The sequence below is a fragment of the Sphaerodactylus townsendi genome, linkage group LG04 (genome assembly GCF_021028975.2).
Source record: "Sphaerodactylus townsendi isolate TG3544 linkage group LG04, MPM_Stown_v2.3, whole genome shotgun sequence".
Taxonomy (NCBI): domain Eukaryota; kingdom Metazoa; phylum Chordata; class Lepidosauria; order Squamata; family Sphaerodactylidae; genus Sphaerodactylus; species Sphaerodactylus townsendi.
The window spans coordinates 135,916,644-135,936,375 of record NC_059428.1 but is presented as its reverse complement, the minus strand read 5'-3'; the positions used below and the strand labels follow the sequence as shown (position 1 = coordinate 135,936,375).

The following is a 19,732-nucleotide window of genomic DNA, read 5'->3' as shown; positions in this document are numbered from 1 at the left end:
CCTAAGACCTAGTTTTGGGGAAGCAGTGTAGGTAGCCCTGTTAAGTGCTGTTAAACCCAACTGATTTTCATGCAAAGAACTAAAGCACGATCCTTTACCTGGGAGTAATCTCGGTTGCTGGCAATGGGGCATGACCTCCTAGGGTCATGATTCACCCGTTTGAAGAGTTGCATGGTTGCTTCAAAGCCAACAACTACCACCAAGCTTACTCCCGAGTAACGCACGCCTCAGAGCCGACCATTTTTTCTTAACTAAAACCTCAGTATTCAGGTTAAATTGCCGTGTTGGCACTTTGCAATAAATAAGTGGGTTTTGGGTTGCAGTTTGGGCACTCGGTCTCAAAAAGGTTCGCCATCACTGGTCTATGAGATTGGGGTGGAGAGCAAACCCTCCCAAGACCACTGTTTAGAGGATTACTTGGATACATACTGTCCTCTGAGTCATCGTAGCTAGAAGCCACTGAGGGACCTGCGAGCTTGTGTAACCTGCTTCTAAAGTCAAGTGGAGTAGTAGCCATTCCTGCAACTTACACTGATTCTACAACTGCTCTTTTAAGTGAAGTACTAAATTAATGGTGCAATCTTAAACCCAGTTACACTCATTGACATAGAATGGTAAAACTGCTTCAGATAGTACTGTAAGCCATGTTGTAACTTGCAGCTGGGTTTGAGATACGATGGAGAAGAATTTTCATTTAATAAATTTTGGATGAGCCTCTTTGTCAATTAAAGCTGAAACTTTATTACATGTTTGCTTTGTAAATCCTAGTTTTAAGCTGTTATTTTTCATGGGTCATAAAAGCCAGTGTGGTGGAGTAGTTAGGGCATTGAACAGCTGAGAGATCTGGGTTCGAATCCGCACTCTGCTGTGGAAGCTTGGTAAGTGACCTTGGGCTCTTCCTACACTCTCAGCTTAACCTGCCTCACAGGACTGTTCTGAGGAGGAAACTGGAGAAGAGGAGAACGATGCAAGCTGCTCCCAAGGCCCTGTTGCAGGGAAAGGGCGGGAAGGGGGGAACGAGCAAATAAAACAATGACTGGGAATTGCTAGAGTATATTTATCTCTTTTTGGCAGAATGGTGAGCTCTGCATTAGGAAGCCCAAATATTACATGTCAAAAAAGGTGTGAATTTAAATAGATTTGGACTTTATTTTATTTTAATCGGTTAGTTTGGGGATAGGTCAGGGGTCTGCAACCTGTGGCTCTCCAGATGTTCATGGACTACAAATCCCATTAGCCCCCTTCGGGGGAGGGCGGTTTTAAAATGAAATAAATAAATAAATAAACAAATAAATAAATAAATAAATAAATAAATAAATAGGTGAGCTGTCAGCCATCGGGTTTTAGCTACAGAGACAGGAGACAGAACACTGTGCTACTGAGAACTGGGGGGCGGGGGGCGGGTTTATCACCTGCTCAGCTGGCAAGACACTTTCTTACTGCTTTTGTGGGATCATATATTCTATACAGGATACCAAATTGTGCGTGAATGAGGCCCATGTGCACCATGCATCCAGGCCCGATTGTGTGTACCCCTGTATAGTTGCAAGATGTTATAATGTCCTTAATATTGTAGCATATTTTGGCAGGATTCAGATGACATGAACAAACTGTAAGACCCCAGACGGGGACCTGTCTTCTCCCCTCGTTCCTCCTTCCTTGCCACACCAAGACTTTTTGGTTTGAAATAGGCCACATAGTTTGTCATAATGTCTGAATTGGATGCTTGGGCACATAATGGTTCCCCCTGCCAATGAACCAGGATTCCACATAAGGATGAAATCATAAACATCCTGGTTTTATGAAAATGAACAGATTAACTTGTGGCTATTTCCAGGCCAGGAAGTTGTCGTCCTTGGCACGTGGTGGGTGCATTGGAAGATTTCCCAAACCTGATGAGTTCTGGATTTTTTCTGATCACAAATCTGAATGTTGTGAATTTAAGTTAAAAATTGCTGTTGGTTGTTTCTTTTTTAGAATTTCCCAGCTTTTGTCCTTTGCAACAACTCTTTGCACTCAAGAATCTTCTGCACTGGGGCTCCCTGATTTTCCTGTAGATAGCTTATCTTCTGCTGTGAAGATTCTGGTAGGTCCATGCAAATATTCAGAAATGTTGCCTATATGCTTTAGCTGTTTGTATAGTAAAGCTGGATTCTTAAACTTGGGTGGTTAGTAGCAGGGTTTGTAGTGTGGAGCTTGCTTCCAAAGTGACTGAATTAATTCCATGGCAAGATTAGGACAGGAGGCCATTGAGACGTAGAGTCCTTGGATTGGACCCGGTGAGGGTCTTCTGAAGTCAGAGAAATTATTCTGCCTTTAAGCTGATGTGGAAGTGCCTGTCAGTGCCCTTGCAAGTGGTATACTTGCACCTTCATATATGCAAAATAGTGGTGTAGTAGTTAGAAGTGGCAGACTCTAATCTGGAGAACAGGATTGGACTCTCTGTTCCTCCATGTGAGCGGCAGACTCTAATCTGTTGAACCAAATTCGATCGCCCAGTTCCCCACATGAAAGGCTGGCTCTATTCTGTTGAATGAATTTGATTCCCCAATCCTTCACATGCAGCCTTCTGGGTGACCTTGGGTCGGTCACAGTTTTCTCAGAACTCTCAGACTCACCTACCTCACAAGGTGTCTGTTGTGGGGGGAGGGGAAGGAAGGTGATGGTAAGCCACTTTGAGACTTGTTTGTTAGAGAAAAGTGGGGTATAAAAACAACTCTTCTTCCTCTGTATAGAATAAACTTCCAGGAAATAATCGTTTTTGTGAATTTTGTAGAGCTTAAGGATTAATCCGAAACAAGTGTAATGCAGACATAAGTCCCATTTTATTCAGGGGGCTTATTCCTGGGGAAGTTATTTAGGACTGCAGCCTTAGGTTACCTACAAATATTGTTTGGGAGCCAGGGATAGTGCATGGGGAATTGTTCTTACAGGTGTTCTTTAAAAATCTCAAAAGCTGATGTTTCGGTCCTGATCTCCTTCCCTTCACATTAACTGTGATTAGGGATTTCAAAGGGCTGGACCAGCTGAGCTCCTGTGGAAGTGGCTGTTTTAGGGCCTTTGTGTTTTTCAGGGTTAATGTATTAGTGACGGCAGTCTCACTTTTTCTGTATTCCCTCCTTCACCAAGGACTCCATCCCTATGATGTCAGTCGAGCACTTAATTCATTGGCTTTATCCATATGAGATCCTGCTAGGCAAGGAAGGAAAGACTGCAGTAGAAGACGCGTTAAAAGTAAGTACAAGTAAATATTTGTGGTGCGCATAAGCAGCCGCTGGTGGGCTATTGGCTGGGACTTTTGGCTATCTCACACTAGGAGGTGGTTAAAATTAGTTAAGGAATCAGGTGTGGGGTGCAGCAATGTGGCCTTCTGCCTTACTTGTGAAGCCTGGATTCCCCCTGTTCATGCTGAGCTCCTAGGTCAAGCAAGAAATGAATTCGGAGGAAGGTTTGTGTCTGCGTGGTGGGCGTGGGCCCAGCAAAGAGAGAGGAGAGGAGCCCTGAGTCTCACAGCTGACTCCCAGTTGCTTAAACACAAGGGAACATATTACCAGTGCATTTTTGCATTAGTCAAACTACTTTGTTCTATTTTCTGTGCTTTTGTTTTTGAGGCACACAGCGGGTATTCCTAGGGCCAATTCTCACTGAAGTGATAAACTAGTGGCTGGGCTTTACATGTCAGACTACAGGCAAGGACTGACATGAATGAAATGTTTCTCCCTGCTAAAAGTGTTCCTTCTGTGTGTGTGTCAGAATGTTTCTCTCCTGCCTTACAATTCTAAGGATAAAAGAGTTTTAAGCATCTTTAGCTTATAAAAGTCTAAAAACAGCAATTCCAGCAGAATTTCACCAGCAGTGTGTCCAAAGTTGGAGGTCCCACACTGACCGTGGCAGCAGGAACTGGTCCTGGGCTGCACACACCCTACTGGCCATTGGGGGCATTGACAGCAGAGGCCACAGTCCAGCCTCAAGCAACGCCCGACAGACTCAGGGAGGCCAGGAGAAGCGATGATGAGGGAGCGAGCAGCCAGCAGGAGCAATGAGGCCTAGCCGGGTGGTGCAGCAGATGGGCCCATGGCTGAGCCCAGCATGCCATGGTGCCTCACTGCAGCCAGGAGGGGCGGCGATGCTGGGGGAGGCGTGGCTGAGTCCCTTATGGCAACAAGCGGGCCCACTGCAGGATGCCAAGGCCAGGACCATCCAGGGGGAGATGCTAGGAGGGAGCAGGTGGCAGCGACCAGCCTTAGGCCTGCATGGGCTGAAAACACAGCCCTTTGGGGAAACTCAGGAGGGTGGGGCAGCAGCCCAGGCTGAAAGTCCATTTGCCCCTGAGGCTGAATCTTGCACTGGGCATGGTCCCTCGGATGGGGGGAGAGGGGGAGCCGAGGGAGGCCCTTTGAAAGGCAGGCCAGGGAAGTGCTGGAGAGGAAAGGCCAGATGATTCTCAAGATAACAAGGGAATGACCTGGCAGGAGCAAGAGACTTCCCCTGACACTGTCCTAAGGCTTTTATTGGGCTTGACCAGGGAAAAAAAGAATGCTGGCAGATGATGCTGTAGCCCTGGAATCCATCCTGGGACCAGTAGAGGCAACAGCAGGCAGCTAACTCTCCAGCACTTGAAGTAGAAGGTGGTATCTGGACCATAAAGGAAGTGCTTAGCTGGATCAGACCAGTGGTCCACCATCCGCTTTCACACAGTGGCCATCCAGTTCCTCATTAGGGCCGTCAACAGGGCACAGAGGCCTTCGTGAGAAAATAAGGAGAGCCCTGCTGGATCAGACCAGTGAGGGTCCTTCTAGTCCAGCATCCTGTCTGAAACAGTGGCCAGCCAGTTCCTCTGTAGAGCTAACTGTGAGGCATAGAGGCCTCCATGAGAACATAAGAAGAGCCTTTCCGGATCAGACAGGAGGTCCATCTAGTCCAGCATCCTGTATCATTTAGTGGCCAACCAGGGCCATCAACAAGGCATAGAGGCCAAGGCTTTCTCCTGATGTTGCTGTTTCACGCTGAGATTCAGAGGTCGGCTGCAGAGGTGGGATCCAGCAGGTTCTCACAGGTTCTCGAGAGTAGGTTACTAATTATTTGTGTGTGCCGAGAGGGGGTTATTAATTGGTGATTTTGCCACGTGATTTTTGCCTTAGTTACGCCCCTCTCAGCAGTAGCGCGCAGAACTTGAAGCAGTCTAGCAGGAGGTGCACCGGCGTGCGTGGCAGCCTGCGCCTGCGTGCATTTGTTTCCCCGCTTCCCAGGATCCCGCGCAGCTGGGCTGGGCGGCCCTTGCCATAGTCCTCAGCCCCCTTTGCGAATGCTCTGTAGGAATGCCTGGCCACGCCCCCATCATGCCCCGCCCAGCCCCATTGGCGCTACGCCACAGTTTGAATCCCACCACCATGGGAACCTGTTACTAAAATTTTTGGATCCCACCACTGGTCGGCTGCCTCTGAACATTGCGGGTTTTGTCCAAGGCAGCTTGGTTATTGGATTGCTACATAAAAGGAAAAGGTGGCTAAAAACAATGCAGCAGCTGAGAACTGAAAGGTGGAGAGGTGGGGAAAGGGCAGAGAAGTTTCATGTTGGGGCAGTTCTTGCACGCTGTCCTGGTAGCATCGGGTAAGTCGACAGCCTGGAGTTCTGCGTACTTATGTCACATAAAACCACTGATAACTGTGTTTAATAAGACAGTTGCAGGACGCAGCCATGTTGGTTGGCAGCAGAACAGCTAGATTTGAATCAGTAGCACCTCAGAGACCAACAGGAGTTTGGCGTGTGTGAACTTTTGAGAAAGCTGAAAAGTTTGATGGTTGCTGAGGTACTACTGGATCTAGCTATGGTCAATAAATCCACTTCTGAACTTGGTTAGATGTCCCCTAGCCATCTGTAGTTAATGCTTAAAGATGCACAAAATATCCATTCTTTCTTTCTTAGAGATTTGAGCTCCGGGATTCAGCAAAACCTTTACTTCCTATGAGAGTTACAAGTGTCAGAAGGAGAGAGAATGACCAGAGTTTCCAGGCTGACGTGACAGTCCACATAGCTGGGAAAGAAGTGACCTTTCAGGTAATTAATAAAAAAGCTTTGCAGAAGGGAGAAGCCTTTCTTTTTGGCATAGATTTTCATGTCCTGGAGCAGAGCTGCCCCCCCCCCCCCCACCCGGATTACCAAGCACACAAGAGAGGCTTAAATGAAACAAAGCTGTGCTTAGAAATTCTGCAGCCAACCCATTTAGGACTTTAAAGATCAGTAATTTCACTTTAATTTCATTATAAACTGAGCTGGAAGTCAGCGAGAGAGGTTCAGGCTGGGTTACAGATTCAAGCTTATGTTGTTTTCCAGAGATCGGTCTTTGGTTGTTTGGGCAAGGAGGACTTTGCATTGTCAGCTTAGTGAGAAACGGCACAATTAACCAAATGCTTATCGCTTGTAAACTTTGGCAGGTTCCAGCTGGAACGGAGCCAGCCGATCTGCGTTCTGGGCCAGAAGATTTTATCAGGACTTCCAGCCATGAACAGCTGTTGGCAGCCGTGATGTTGTCTCACATGGTGAAAGACGTCTGCTTGATTGGAGAAAAAGTGAGTCGCGTAATAAAACTCTCCTTCATTGAATGTTGACAAAACATTCCAGCAGCTGCTCTTGGTCACTGGGTGGCTTTGACCATAATGCTTATGAGTGGCCCAGCTGAATGGCTGTTTGCAGGGCCATGAATGGACAAGCTATCTCATGAGCTGGGGTTGCCACCCTGCAGGTGTTGCCTGGAGAGCTCCTGGAGTTCCAGTTCATCTTCAGGTGACAGAGCTCTGTTCCTCTGGAGCAAATGGCTGCTTTCAACAACGGACTACATGGCCTCACATTCCTCCGAGCTCCTTCCCCTTCCCAAACTCTGCCCTCCCCAGGCTTCAACCCCCTCCCCGCAAACTCCAGGAATTTCCCAGCCTGGAACTGGAAACCTTGTCCAATCTACATCTCTGGGGTCAAGACGCCATCCTTGGCTTGGATTTCAGCTCTTCCAGGAATTCACGAGGAAGCCATTGTTGCCATCTGGGTGTTCTGGGAACATTAATCGTGGCCACCTTGACTGTTGTGAGGCTTTCTGCAAAATAATGTATGTGAATCGCTCTGAATAATTCGATGTGGTGTATTGATTATTGCTACTTGTTTTCCTTCCTCAGGGCTGTGGCAAAACAGTTGTTGCTAAGGAGTTTTCGGCTGCCTTAGGATACCACATGGAATCCTTCATGCTCTATCAGGTAAACATATTGGTTTCGCAACTCCCGCATTTACAGAGTCAAGGACAGGCTCCCGCTGAGGTATTCAGACGTATGGAAAAAATGACATGGTATTCTGGAGATAAGCGGGCCATTCGCACAGGATGGACAGTGGAGGAAGCCAGTGGTGTGTATGTGTGTGCGTGCATGCGTGCGTGCGAGTGAGTGAGTGAGAGAGAGAGGGGAGGGAGAGGGAGGGGGAAAGAGAGAGAGGGGGGAGAGAGAGAGAGAGAGAGCGCTCTGGTGGAAACTGTTCTTCATTTGCCCCTACCCTGGACCCACAGCATCAGGGACATGGAACAGAAGTGAAGCTGGGTGTGTGGAGCTTGATAGAGAAGCAGGGAGTTATTTGGGAGGGGCCTTCAAGTTTGGCAGGGAGTATTCTTTCCCCTTTCTGTAGGTAAAACTATTGTACCTAAATAGGGGAGGGGCTGTTGGCACTTAGAAGGTTTCAGGTTCAACCCCCAGAATCTCCCAGTAAAAGAATGTTGAAAGATCTGAGATCCTGGAGATCCACTTCCCATCTGAACAGATGACTTTATGGTCTGATTCAGGATGACAGTTTCATGTGTACGTGGGGAATGTTCTGGTTAAGGTCTGTAGAAATGCCTGAATCCACAGCTGAAACCCCAAGGTAGCCTTTTCCTGTCCTTAACTTGGTATCTCGTGTAAGGCAAAAGGTGAAAACTCCGCATGCAAAATAACCGACGTTTAACACTGACGCTGCTGTTCCTCGCAGGATATGACTGCCCGAGACCTGCTGCAGCAAAGGTATACCCTCCCAAATGGGGACACTTCTTGGAGACCTTCTCCGCTAGTAACAGCCGCCCTTGAAGGGAAGCTTGTCGTGCTTGATGGCATTCACCGGGTCAACCCAGGCACTCTAGCTGTGCTCCAGAGGTCAGTATGACAAGTGTAGCAACTGGTGGGCTTGATGAATCTTAACTGAGTATGCAGAAATCAAGGCTGCACCCCCTGGAACACTGGGCTCAGGCTAGCTGGTGCCACTCTTGACCGTGTGCAACCAGCTTGGCTCAAATAGAGTTCTTCTTCTGATAACAGCCAGGATTGTGCAGCAGCTCTCAACACAATTCCTGCCCAGAGAAGTGGCACTTCTGTAAGTCTACCGGTACAACTTTGAGCCCTGTGCTCAGCCTCATAAGAGGGTTTTTAGATAGCATGAACTGGCTCTAGAGAAGGCAGTTCACTTATTTATTCAATTCTTGAATATATTTTCGTCCTGCCATTTCTTCAAGGAACTTGGCGTGCCACACATTTGACTGCTTTTCTCCTGTTTTTATTTATGTATTTTCAATCTTTATAGAGTGCCTTTCTCACAGGGACTCAAGGTGGATTACACAGTATTCAATCAAAACAATCCACAAAGTGGAGTAAATAGTGCATTGGCACAGTGGCGTATCAGCAATGGAGACATGGGGAGTCAAATGCGCCTCCCTTGGGGAGGTGCAAGAAATGCAGGTCCATTTGTGGTTTTTTTGTATTTTTGTGTTTTTTCCGTTTTTGGCTTGCAGGGGGCTCAGTGTTTAGGCTAGCAGCACCAACATCTCAGGGATTTTTTGGAAGACTCTCCTGATGATATCATCCAGGTTTGGTGAGGTTTGGTTCAAGGGTTCCAAAGTTATGGACTCCCAAAGGGGGTGCCCCCATCCCCCATTGTTTCCAATGGGAGCTAATAGGAGATGGGGGCTACACCTTTGAGGATCCAAAACTTTGGACACCCTGAACCAAACTTCACCAAACCTAGGTGGTATCATCAGGAGGGTCTCCTGAAGATACTCTGAAATGTTGGTGCTGCTATCTTAATAATTGCATCCTGACAGCAGGCACCCCCCAAATTCCCCCAGGTTCTCCTTTTAAATCTACCCCCTTTAGCATGGATTTAAAGGGAAAATCTTAGGTCCCCAGTTTAAACAACATTGAAAGTGATGCTGTTTCAGGGTGGGGGAGAATCCACCCCCAAACAGCATCACTTTCAATATTGTTTAAACTGGGGACCCCAGATTCTCCCTTTAAGGTGGATTTAAAAGGAGAATCTGGGCTCCCTAGTTTAAACACCATTGAAAATGATGCTGTTTGGGGGTGTATTCCAGCATCACATGTTTAGTGTTCCAGAGTTTATAATGCAGGAATAAAGCAATAAGTAGCCCAAGATAAAGGCAGTGATTTCCATTAATTCCATTAATTTGTTCTGCATTTGTTTTTGATTTGTTCTTCACCCTTCTAAATTGGTTCTTTAGAGATTCAAAAAGATTTACCACTGTATGAAGTTCTACCATCATATTGCAGGTTAATTCATGATAGAGAGATCACGCTTTATGATGGCACCATCCTGCTCAGGCAAGACAGATATGAAAAGTTAAAAGAACAGCTGCAGCTCTCAGATGAAAACCTACAGCAAAGGTAACTTGTTGGACAATAATAATCCTGGCTCAGAATTCTCCATGGCCCTCGTGAACACCATTGTTTGTTTAAAATTCTGAACGGGTAGAGATTTTGTTTGGTAATAGTTGGGTTCGCATCTAGAAACATGTAAGAGGCCAGCAAGATTTTTGACTCTCAAAAGCTCCTTCTCCCTAAAATCTTACTGGTCTCCAAGATCCTGCTGGATTCCAGTCTAGCTATTCTACTGCAGACCATCATGGCTACCCTGTGAAAACTATTTGGTCTATTGGTTGTGGTGGGTTTTCTGAGCTGTGTGGCCATGGTCTGGTGGCTCTTATTCCTAATGTTTCGCCTGCATCTGTGGCTGGCATCTTCAGAGGTGTATAACAGAGGGAAGTCTGTTACACACTGTGTCCAGTGAGAAGGGAATGTTTTAGTGGGGTATAAATTGTCATGTCCCCAGGTGGGGAATCTGGTGTTCAGGCCAAGGGCATGCTAAGTTCGTGGACTCCATCCAAACACAAGATATGCATTCACCAATACTACTGCTGCTGCTGCTGCTGCTGCTGCTGCTGCTGCTGCTGCTGCTGCTGCTGCTGCTGCTGGGAATGCAAATGTGAATCACTCCCTGGACGGAATGCAAATGTGAATCACTCCCTGCAGGGAATGCAAATGTGAATCACTCCCTGGACTGAAAAACCCCACCTGCAATACTATACTATCAACCATACCTGTGCATAGCAAATTCCACCCGAACACTTACTGATTGGCTCCCCACCTGGGGACATGACAATTTATACCCCACTAAAACATTCCCTTCTCACTGGACACAGTGTGTAACAGACTTCCCTCTGTGATACACTTCTGAAGATGCCAGCCACAGATGCAGGTGAAACATTAGGAACAAGATCCACCAGACCACGGCCACACAACCCGGAAAACCCACCACAGCCAGTTGAATCTGGTTGTGAAAGCCTTCGACAATATTTGGTGTATGTTTTTGCTTAGAAAAAAATACTTCTAATTGAAAAAAAAGCTATCATTATTCAAAGAGTCTCCTAGGAAAACAGCAAGGGGAAGGAATTATGAGCTGGGGGTGCATATGTCAGAAAAACAAAGAATTGCAGCTACTCTGGGCCTCTGTTGGCTCTCTGAGGCAATTGGGTGGCCCCTGTGTGAGGCAGGATGCTAGACTAAACAGACCATTGGATTGATCCAGCAAGGCTCTTACAGTGCTTTTATGTGCTGAGGAGGGGAAGATCTCAGAATTTTCTGCTCATCATTTTCCCCCTTCCCTAGCTTTTGTTTCATCCATGGGGTGGGAAATATTGGGGGGGAGGCTCTCAAAATTTTGATCGCAAATTTGCGCTTGGAAGTGATTCTGAGAAGGGAAAGAGCAGGATGGTTCTTGGTGCCTACATGTTTGGTCCTGAAATGAATCTTGCCATTCCAGCTCTTGCTTGTGGGTTCTTGTTTGACCCTTACAGCCTTCCACCTGACATTCTTCTTCTTTGGCCATTCTCTCAAATCCATCTTTCAGCTGTGTGGGATGCTCTTATGGCCAGTTATCTAGCCTCCTTCCCCTCCTTCCTTTCTTTTAAAGCCTTTCTTCTTTTTTGTTTTCTTTCTGTCACGGTTTTTAAGATGGGTTATGCAGTTGCCATGAAGATGCACTTTTCTTCCCTTCGCCTTTCACTAGTTGTTAGGGTCACAGGCCTTCTCTCAATCCTCCTCCACAGTGATTTCTGCCAGGGCTGACAAAGAAATCAGGCTCCTGTTTTTCTGTAGGAGAAGCAGCAACATCACAGCAAACATCACAACAAATGGAACTGTTTTCAAGATACGATTGGTGGTCTGTGATTTTGCTGCTCTCTGGCAATTTTGTTCTATTTCACCTGGTTATTTCAGCTGCTTTTTTTGTTTTCCTGTTAATTATTTAGAAATTCCCTTCAGTATTTTCAGCTTCCAGTTGTCCTTATTATTGCTTCTAAGGTGCAGACCCCGGGGGTACATTATATCATGCAGCCTCCCAGACAAGAGCCGTGTTGCTCATTCAAGATGCTTTCCACTCTGTGCTGGCTTGCAGACTGGAAAGCAGAGCAATCCGGCTGTCCTATTGTGGATTATGCTGCGGACGGAAATGCCAAAACATAGCAAACTTTCAAACAACATTCTTCTGTTTTTCAGGCCAGTCCAGGACAAGACATCTAAAACTAATTCTGTTCCTCCCAGGTCCATTTTCCCCATCCACCCTTCGTTTAGAATAATTGCCTTAGCAGAGCCCCCGGTTGTCGGAAGTGCTACGCAGCAGTGGCTGATCCCAGAGCTCTTAACGCTTTTCCTTTTCCATTATGTGAAGCCTCTGAACAAGAGTGAAGAGATGAAAGTTATTAATGAGAAGGTCAGTCTGTGCAAAAACCCAACTGTCTGCTCGGCCCGTTCACGATTCTTCATCCATTTGTTTGGTGGAAGCTGTGGTGAAAAGATTTGAGGCCACTTGGGCTCCTCTTTTGTGGTTATTCTTGTATAGCAGGGGTCTTCAAACTATGGCCCTCCAGATGTTCATGGACTACAATTCCCATCAGCCCCTGCCAGCATGGCCAAGTGGCAGGGCTGATGGGAATTGTAGGTCATGAACATCTGGGGGCCATAGTTTGAAGACCCTTGTTGTATAGGATGTATAATTGATGAGAACATGTGTGTGTGTACGCTTGCGGATAGTATGGATTTGTGTATGATTTGGTGTCTTTTCTCCCCAATTAGGTCCCAAATGTGCCCAGTGCTGCAGTGGAGCAGCTGTTGAAGTTGACACATAAACTTCGTGAGACCCAGGACCCCCGCGTGAGAACTGCTTTCCACAATTTAACCACATGCGCACCCTCCCTTGTTCTTTGCTATGTCTTTCCTATGACAAGGATGCCTCAGAGGGGTTTCCATCATGTCATGCTTAGAAGCTGCCTGAAGCATGTTCTCAACTGGAGATCTCTGTGGAAATCGTTGTGTATTCATACATATGTTAGAGCTCGGGCATGTCGTACACTCAGAATAGCTCCAGTCTCAAATTGATTCTGAGTAGGCGAGACTCATCACATGACACAGCCTTTGATGTTTTGAGCAAAATGATCAGCCGTGGTAGAACAGAGGGGATAATAACAGCTAGATTTAAGAGGATCAAAAAGAGAATATTTTACTCGATTATCTTTCTTAAGGACACTTTATTTTAAGAAGAAATAATTGCCTGAAATAATTGCTAATTTTGGAAAACACGGACCTTTTAATTCCCAAGTGCTTCCTCTTAATGCCTTGCCCCAATTTGTCCATCTTGATAAATGTATGTGCAGCTTTGTGTACATACCCTTTTCTGCTGAAGTGGTTTAGTGGCCCTTAATTACTGGTAACGAGTAGGGAAAAAAATAGGCCCTCTCGGTAGGGATTCCTTTTCAGAAACTGCAAGATGTCCAGAGGCCCGCATCATTTGAGTGAGTCACACTACAGACTGAGGGGAAATTCCTACAGATGAGCAGTGACAGGAGATCTGCAGGAAGGGATATAAATAGCCTGTTTGTGCTTTGAATCGAAATGTTTTCTGTTAGATATACACTCAGAGGCAGCTTAGGACAGGGCTGTGGGGGCGGAATATAGCAGCGTTTCCCCACATAGGCCGGCTGCCAGATGCCTATGAGTACTCGTATAAAATAAAAACAAGTCAGCATGACCTCCATTGCTAACCTGTTTTTATAGCCATGAATTAATCCTGCTGCTCGTCGTGATCTACCTCTTGTGCTTCGACATTTGTGCCGGGTCTCGTACTTGAACATTGGATTACTAGATTTAGAAAATTACTACTACACAGTTTTCCAACCTGTTGCCTCCGGGCATCATGGGACCCACCAACACCTTTCCTGGTGCCCATCAAGTGTTTTGAGAAAGTGGCCGGGTCCAGGTGGGCCTTTTGCCCAGCAAGGCTTCTGGTCGGCCTTTGCGAACCTGACTGGGCAGATTTTTTTAAAAGGCTGCTTTGGCAGCAGCTGCCCCCATAGCTCAAGGATCTTCACTTTGTGGCTGAAGGTAAGCTGTGGGAGTTGTTTCGTGACTGGCCTCCCCTCCTGAGGCAGCCTCCTCATGCTGCATCAGAATTTCAAAGATCCCCTCAGGCTCAAAGAGCTTGGGACCTCTGGGCTAATGTCTAGGAGGTGCATATTTAATGAGAACCTGCATTCAGATGTCCCAGGTGTCATGGCTTGTTGGGGAAAATGAACACTGGTTAATTGGTTGATGCCTTGTCACAAACCGTGGACTGATCTATAGGTTCTGAGGCAGCGATGGCTGCCAGTGTAAAAGTGTTCAGTGGCAGTGCAGGCAATAGTTTTTAGCTTGTCAGAGATCCCTAAGGCCGTGGTGGCGAACCTTTGGCACTCCATAACATCTGGAGTGCCAAAGGTTCGCCACCACTGCCTAAGGCATTTAGGGTAAGGTAGCGGAGGAGATGGCTGAGGTTCAGCATGATGAGAGGTGAAACCCCCAGTGCAGCTGCTTGCTCCTGAGGAGCTCCTCAGCCTGTGATGCTGCCTGTGTGTAGCATCTGGTACCCACTGTTGCTAGACAAAGCAGCAGGCCACTGAACACCAGAGTGGGCTGGATTATTCTTATATCAGTACATGCTGAGTGACTGATGCGCATCCGACACAGAGTCTCCTGTTCACAAGTAACTGGTCAGGCGCACACTGTAGGGCTGCACCCTCCAGCTTTCTTCTTCTGAGCACATTTATTTACCCTAACAGATGTTTGACTTTATGTTGATCCTGAGAATAATCGTTTATTTCCAGCCAGTATTTGCATTGCAATGAACAAAACTTTGATGTAGCCTCAGAAACATCCAAAGGAACCTACTTCAAAAGCCATCCATATCCTCTCCAAGTGAGGCCTTTAGGCTCCGTAGTGAGGATTGCCGCTTACAGTGGCCTCCGGCCAGGGGTTGCCCCCATGCCAGCAAAGTGCAATGCTTGTTCCTCCTCGGCCACATAACAGTATCAATTTTTTGTACTCACCAAGGTATTGACTTCCACGCCCCCTCAGTTGTGTGCCCTCCCACCTAGGTTGCATACTATTCATTCTCAGTCCTGCCCACCCACCCCGAGTTTATCCTCAGGCCTGTGTCCTTTCTTTCTGGCCTTTGGAGGTCTTTGCCCCAGAACTTTATGTTGCTCTGTCTTCCCACAGAGTTCCTCTCTAATTTATCCAGCCTCTCTTCATGTTACCTGCTTGTGTCCTCCCTAAGACTGACACTTCCCTTGAGTTCCGCTCTTTCTGTAGTGCTGGATGCCAGGTGAACTCTTTCCTCAGCATTTCCCAGTGAGTTGCAGGCCCAGCCTCCAGCAGCCCCAGCGCTTTGCTCCCAGCCCTCCCGTTTCACCTCTGGTTCTGCTACTCCATGATGCCCCCAATTCTCCATGCTCAGAGTCTTTGCCTCAGGGCTCTCCTTCCTGCTACCAGCTGTGATGAGGCCATCTCTTTGTCCCCAGCCCCCAACTCACAGACTAAAGCAGAAGTTTCCAAAAGAACAGTAATTGATTTATCTCCTACTCAGAGGCTTTAGACTCTCCACACATCCATTTCTAGATGGATTGTCTCCTGTACCTGGCTGTGCCCTCAGCTTGCACAAGTTGGCCATTACACTTCCATGCCCACTGTACCTGGGCACAGTCAACCTCAACAGTAGGCAGGTGAGTCCTCCCAGTCAAAGAGAGATGCACGGTGGCGACCTTGTCCTCCTCTTTCTCTTTTGCCAAATTCTACTCCAAATGCTACTCCATGCAGTCAGAAAGGCAGAACTCCAGTCAGTTTTTGCCTAGGAGCTCCCATGCCCCTCCCAAGACTTGGTAGGTCAGCTCATGACTCTCCCACATGGGACGATACAGGTGCCACGATTATGAAAATAGGACTGCACTTATCTGTAACTGTTGCTCATCGAGTGGTCCCCTGTGCAGCCATCCCTCCCTCCTGCCCTGCTATTGCGATCAAGTTCACTCTCTACAGTGGCAAAGGTGAGGAGCTGAAGGAAAGGAGCTCTTCCTCTCATTTTATGCCAGAAATGGTGGGAAAATTGGGAAGGAGAAGGGGGAAAGGAGCATTCTCTTCAGTTCTCCAACTTCAGCATCTCTGCACAGCAGGCTTGCATGTGTGCAGTAACCCACGTGTGGCTGCACAGATGACCACTCAACAAACAATAGTTACAGATAAGTGCAGTCTGGTTTTGTCTGGCCCAATCTGTTGTCAAGTTTTAGATTTATCAGGAGCACATCTTGGTGGAAGAAACAAATCTAATGTAAATCTGTTTCTCTCCTACGCGATCGATGAAGGGATACTGAATGACATTATTTCCATTCTGCACAGGCTCAGTCGTTGGCATCATCCTTGTCCACACGGCAGCTCCTGAGAATTTGTCAGCGACTGTCTCATTATCCAGATGAGAGCCTCTATCATGCAATAAATAAAGCTTGTCTTTCTAGGTATGTATTTATAGTATTGTTGCTTTTAAAGTTGGTCAGGTCAGATCAGGTCAGGGGGTTTCTCCCTTTGTTCTTCAGTGTGTGCACCAGCTGACTTCAGATAAGCTAGGTAGTTTCCATTGCTGCTGCCTCTTACAAGAGAAGGGCCAGGCTGAGTGGAATCTGCATACGCTGCCTTGAAAGCCCGACTGGTACCTTTAAAGAGCAAGAATGCAGCGTGTGAGGAGGGCAGCTGGTTATGTGACCTGCCTCTTCACAGAACCTGCTTGAGGTGGTTTAGAACCCAAAACATGATAGAATGAAATCCACGTGAGTCTCGTTTTAAAAAAATAACAGCCATTTAAAACTCAATAATTAAAAACAGTATAAAACATTTAGCAGCCTGAAGTAAGTTACATAAAACACATCTCAGACAGCAAGTAGACTGGAAACTCGGTTTTCAAAGCTCAACCTTCTAATTAAGAGCCTAACTGAATAGCACAGCATTAGCCTACTGTAATGAGTTTATCCTGAAGTAACTCTTCACAAGGGTAACCTCTGACTTGCTCAGCTGGGAGAGGATATTACCATCTTCCTTTTGCTACCCCCAGCTTGTATGAATTGTGTGAATTATCATATATACTCGTGTATAAGTTGACCCGTGTATAAGCTGAGGCACCTAATTTTACTGCCAAAACTTGGGAAAACTTATTGACTTGCCGGGAGGCAGAGGGAGCTCCTTATTTGGGCAGTGACTCCCCAATGTTCAAATAAAGAGCCGCTTAGAAAGTTGGCTTCAGCCTGGTAGAGGAGCTCCTGGGCGCAGTGACATCAGTCACTGCTTGAAATAAGGCTTCTACTGCTGGCTGAAACTCCTCAAACCCAGCCACAGGAGGCAGGGGAAGGCTCACTGTTGGGCAGTGACATCAGTCACTGCCCAAATAAGGAGCTCCCTCTGCCTCCCCGTTGAGTTTGAGGAAGCCCAGCCAGCTGGCAGGCAGAGGGAGCTCCTTATTTGGGCAGTGACATCGGGGTTCTCCCTCCACCCTTCCAGGAGGGCAGCAACAAGTGGCTTGTGCAGCCGCAGGGAGGTCCTCCCAGGCCACGCCTCCAGCCTCGGCAGAGGCCTGAAGAGCTGGCTAGTAAGCAGTGACTTGTGTATAAGCCGAGGGGGCATTTTTCAGCCTTAAAACAGGGCTGAAAAACTCGGTTTATACGTGAGTATATATGGTACCTGCTCCCCAGGCGTCCTCCCTCTACAGCATTTAGGCCTGAGTAAATACATTCGTGTCCTCTTATGAAGAGAGGTACTTTGCTGTGTGACACCTTTGAGCAAGGATGCACAGAATTGGCTTGCAAATTACTTGTGTTTTATATTCTGAATTTGTGAGGCTGGGATTTATTGTAGAAGTCCTGATGCCAGTTATATTAGGAAGCTAAAAATACTGTAGCCTATACAGTTTCTGACTGTAAAACATGGCAGAATTGTTTTTCTGAAATTACCACATTTGCATCTCCCCCCTTCCCCCCATTAGGTTTTTACCCAACCTCGCCGCATCTGCTTTACATAAAAATCTGCTGGACTGTGGAATTCACGCAAGCCCTGCTGATACTGGAAAAAATGATGAAAAGGATTTGAGCTGTAAGCTGGTATAATTTCCCCCCTTCTCCTGTAAAAGTTAACACAATAATTGGATACGATCCAGTTCTCTGCTAGCATTCCTGTCATGAAGGTTTTGCATGCTGAGGGTTTACTGCTGTCACAATCTGAAGGGAAAATGATACTTAATTGTCCACTGTTCAAAAGCAGTCAGGCTTACCGGAACGGTGGTGCAGAAGGAAGGGGAGCTTGTATGTAGAGGCCACACCCAGTTAGGCTCAGAACCAGAAGCAGCGCCTGAGATTTTTGGGGTACGACTGTTTCAAGAGTCAGTCGCTCTCTCAGGGATACATCTCCAGTTTCTTCCATACAATGCATCTTTGCCTGTGATCTATTTTGAAGAGGCTTGTGAGGGTGATGATGGTGGGCCAAGATGACTCCCACTCAAAGTGGCCTGCCAGAAAGTTGCCTCCTTCCTTTTCCAGTACCCGATGCATCTCTCGTATCTTCCGAGGCAGTAATTTCCTGTTAATGTCTTTTGGTGTCTCTGATTCCTTTTTAATTTCCTGGTGAGGAACTAGTCTTTCAAGTAGCGGACAACAGAGGAAGAGAAATGGGTCTGTAAGCGAGGGGGTGGAAGCGGGGGGGGGGGAGGGGGGGCACCTCCTAATTTTGTTTTTTTTCCCCTTCCTGTTCCCCACAATAGAAAAGGAAGGTAGCTTTGGAATGTGATGCAGCTGTTGAGACCTCATGGCCTTGATCAGGGTGCCATCTTGACCCTTTAGCCTCTAGCTCCAATTACATTCTGCTGCATGCTCTTATACTGCCCCCTATAACATGTGAAAAAGACTTCACTAGCATGATGTTTTGACATGTTATTCAGCACTTACTCTACAAGCAGTTTTCGTCAGTTCTTTGCAAACTTCATACAAGGACCCACCATTGGTCCATCTATGTAATGTCTGGTAGCTTGTTCTCTGGGCAGAGCCCCTTGCCACTCCCTGTCTGAGTCCTTTAAGAAGTGTTGCTGAAACTGAACTCAGAACCTTCCACACTCTTAATGCGCAGGTGTCAAACTCTTGGCCCTCCAGACGTTATTTATTTATTTATTTTATTTATTGTTTCGATTTATAAACCGCCCCATCCCCTGGGGGCTCAGTTTCTTGAGGAGCACTTCTCTGATCATTGTCCCTGCAGTCTGGGAAGGCATGATGCTGGCAGGGGATGATGGGAACTGTAGTCCATAACATCTGGAGGGCCAAGAGTTTGACACCGATGCAATGACTCTGACCTTACTGAAACAAAAAGATACCTACTGCATCATTAACTATGGTATGCCTAACTGTGCACAAATGAATTCTGCTCAATGTATATGAAACATGCAGGTGAAATCAGCTCTGGAATCCTGAGGATTGGTGGCGCCACCATCCCAGTTCACAACCCCAGTGAAAGAATGAAGGTGCCTGATGTTCTCTTCTATGAAAACACACAAGTAAGTGGCGGCCTCTTCCAGAGCAGTCGGCAGCCTAGTTTTTCATCATAAAAAGGTGACTATTAATAAAGCTGTTTCTAAAAACTGGAACATTATTACCATCTGCTTGTAGGCTCAGGGGGGTAGGGAACCTCTCAGTTCAGGAACTACAATTCCCATCAGCCTCTATCAGCATGGCCAATTGGCCATGCTGGTGAGAGCTGATGAGTATTGTAGGTCCGAACATCTGAGTGAGGTTCCCACTCCTGTGCTAGCTTGTTAACTAATTTCAAAGATCTTGACTGCAAGCTTGGATACTAAGCTCTGCCTTACTTTTGTTTTAAAAAATTAGTTTAGTTTTTAAATTTTAGTTTGTTGGCAAGGGTGTTTGTTGGAAGTTTGTTGGAAGTATCCCAATTCAGACAGCACAGCAAATGGCAGTTTCTTTCTAGGCATATCACTTCCCATTACCATGAACGTTTTTTTTTAACAGGAAGTATTCCTGAAT

General features: G+C 46.7%; 1 protein-coding gene across 2 annotated transcripts in view; it reads left to right on the top strand.

The window, feature by feature from the left end:
- Window positions 1–19,732, top strand: part of VWA8 (von Willebrand factor A domain containing 8) — a 114,740-nt gene that overhangs the window by 24,550 nt on the left and 70,458 nt on the right. Inside the window, exons 8-19 of one of the 2 annotated variants that reach the window (XM_048494282.1) lie at window positions 1,978–2,086; window positions 3,130–3,234; window positions 5,926–6,057; window positions 6,435–6,569; window positions 7,167–7,244; window positions 8,002–8,162; window positions 9,570–9,683; window positions 11,898–12,066; window positions 12,429–12,506; window positions 16,059–16,174; window positions 17,689–17,795; window positions 19,139–19,245. In XM_048494282.1, coding sequence (XP_048350239.1) covers window positions 1,978–2,086; window positions 3,130–3,234; window positions 5,926–6,057; window positions 6,435–6,569; window positions 7,167–7,244; window positions 8,002–8,162; window positions 9,570–9,683; window positions 11,898–12,066; window positions 12,429–12,506; window positions 16,059–16,174; window positions 17,689–17,795; window positions 19,139–19,245 — 1,411 coding nt within the window. Of the gene's footprint in view, window positions 1–1,977; window positions 2,087–3,129; window positions 3,235–5,925; window positions 6,058–6,434; window positions 6,570–7,166; window positions 7,245–8,001; window positions 8,163–9,569; window positions 9,684–11,852; window positions 12,067–12,428; window positions 12,507–16,058; window positions 16,175–17,688; window positions 17,796–19,138; window positions 19,246–19,732 lie in introns of both variants that reach the window. The other variant, XM_048494281.1, reaches the window with a different exon arrangement.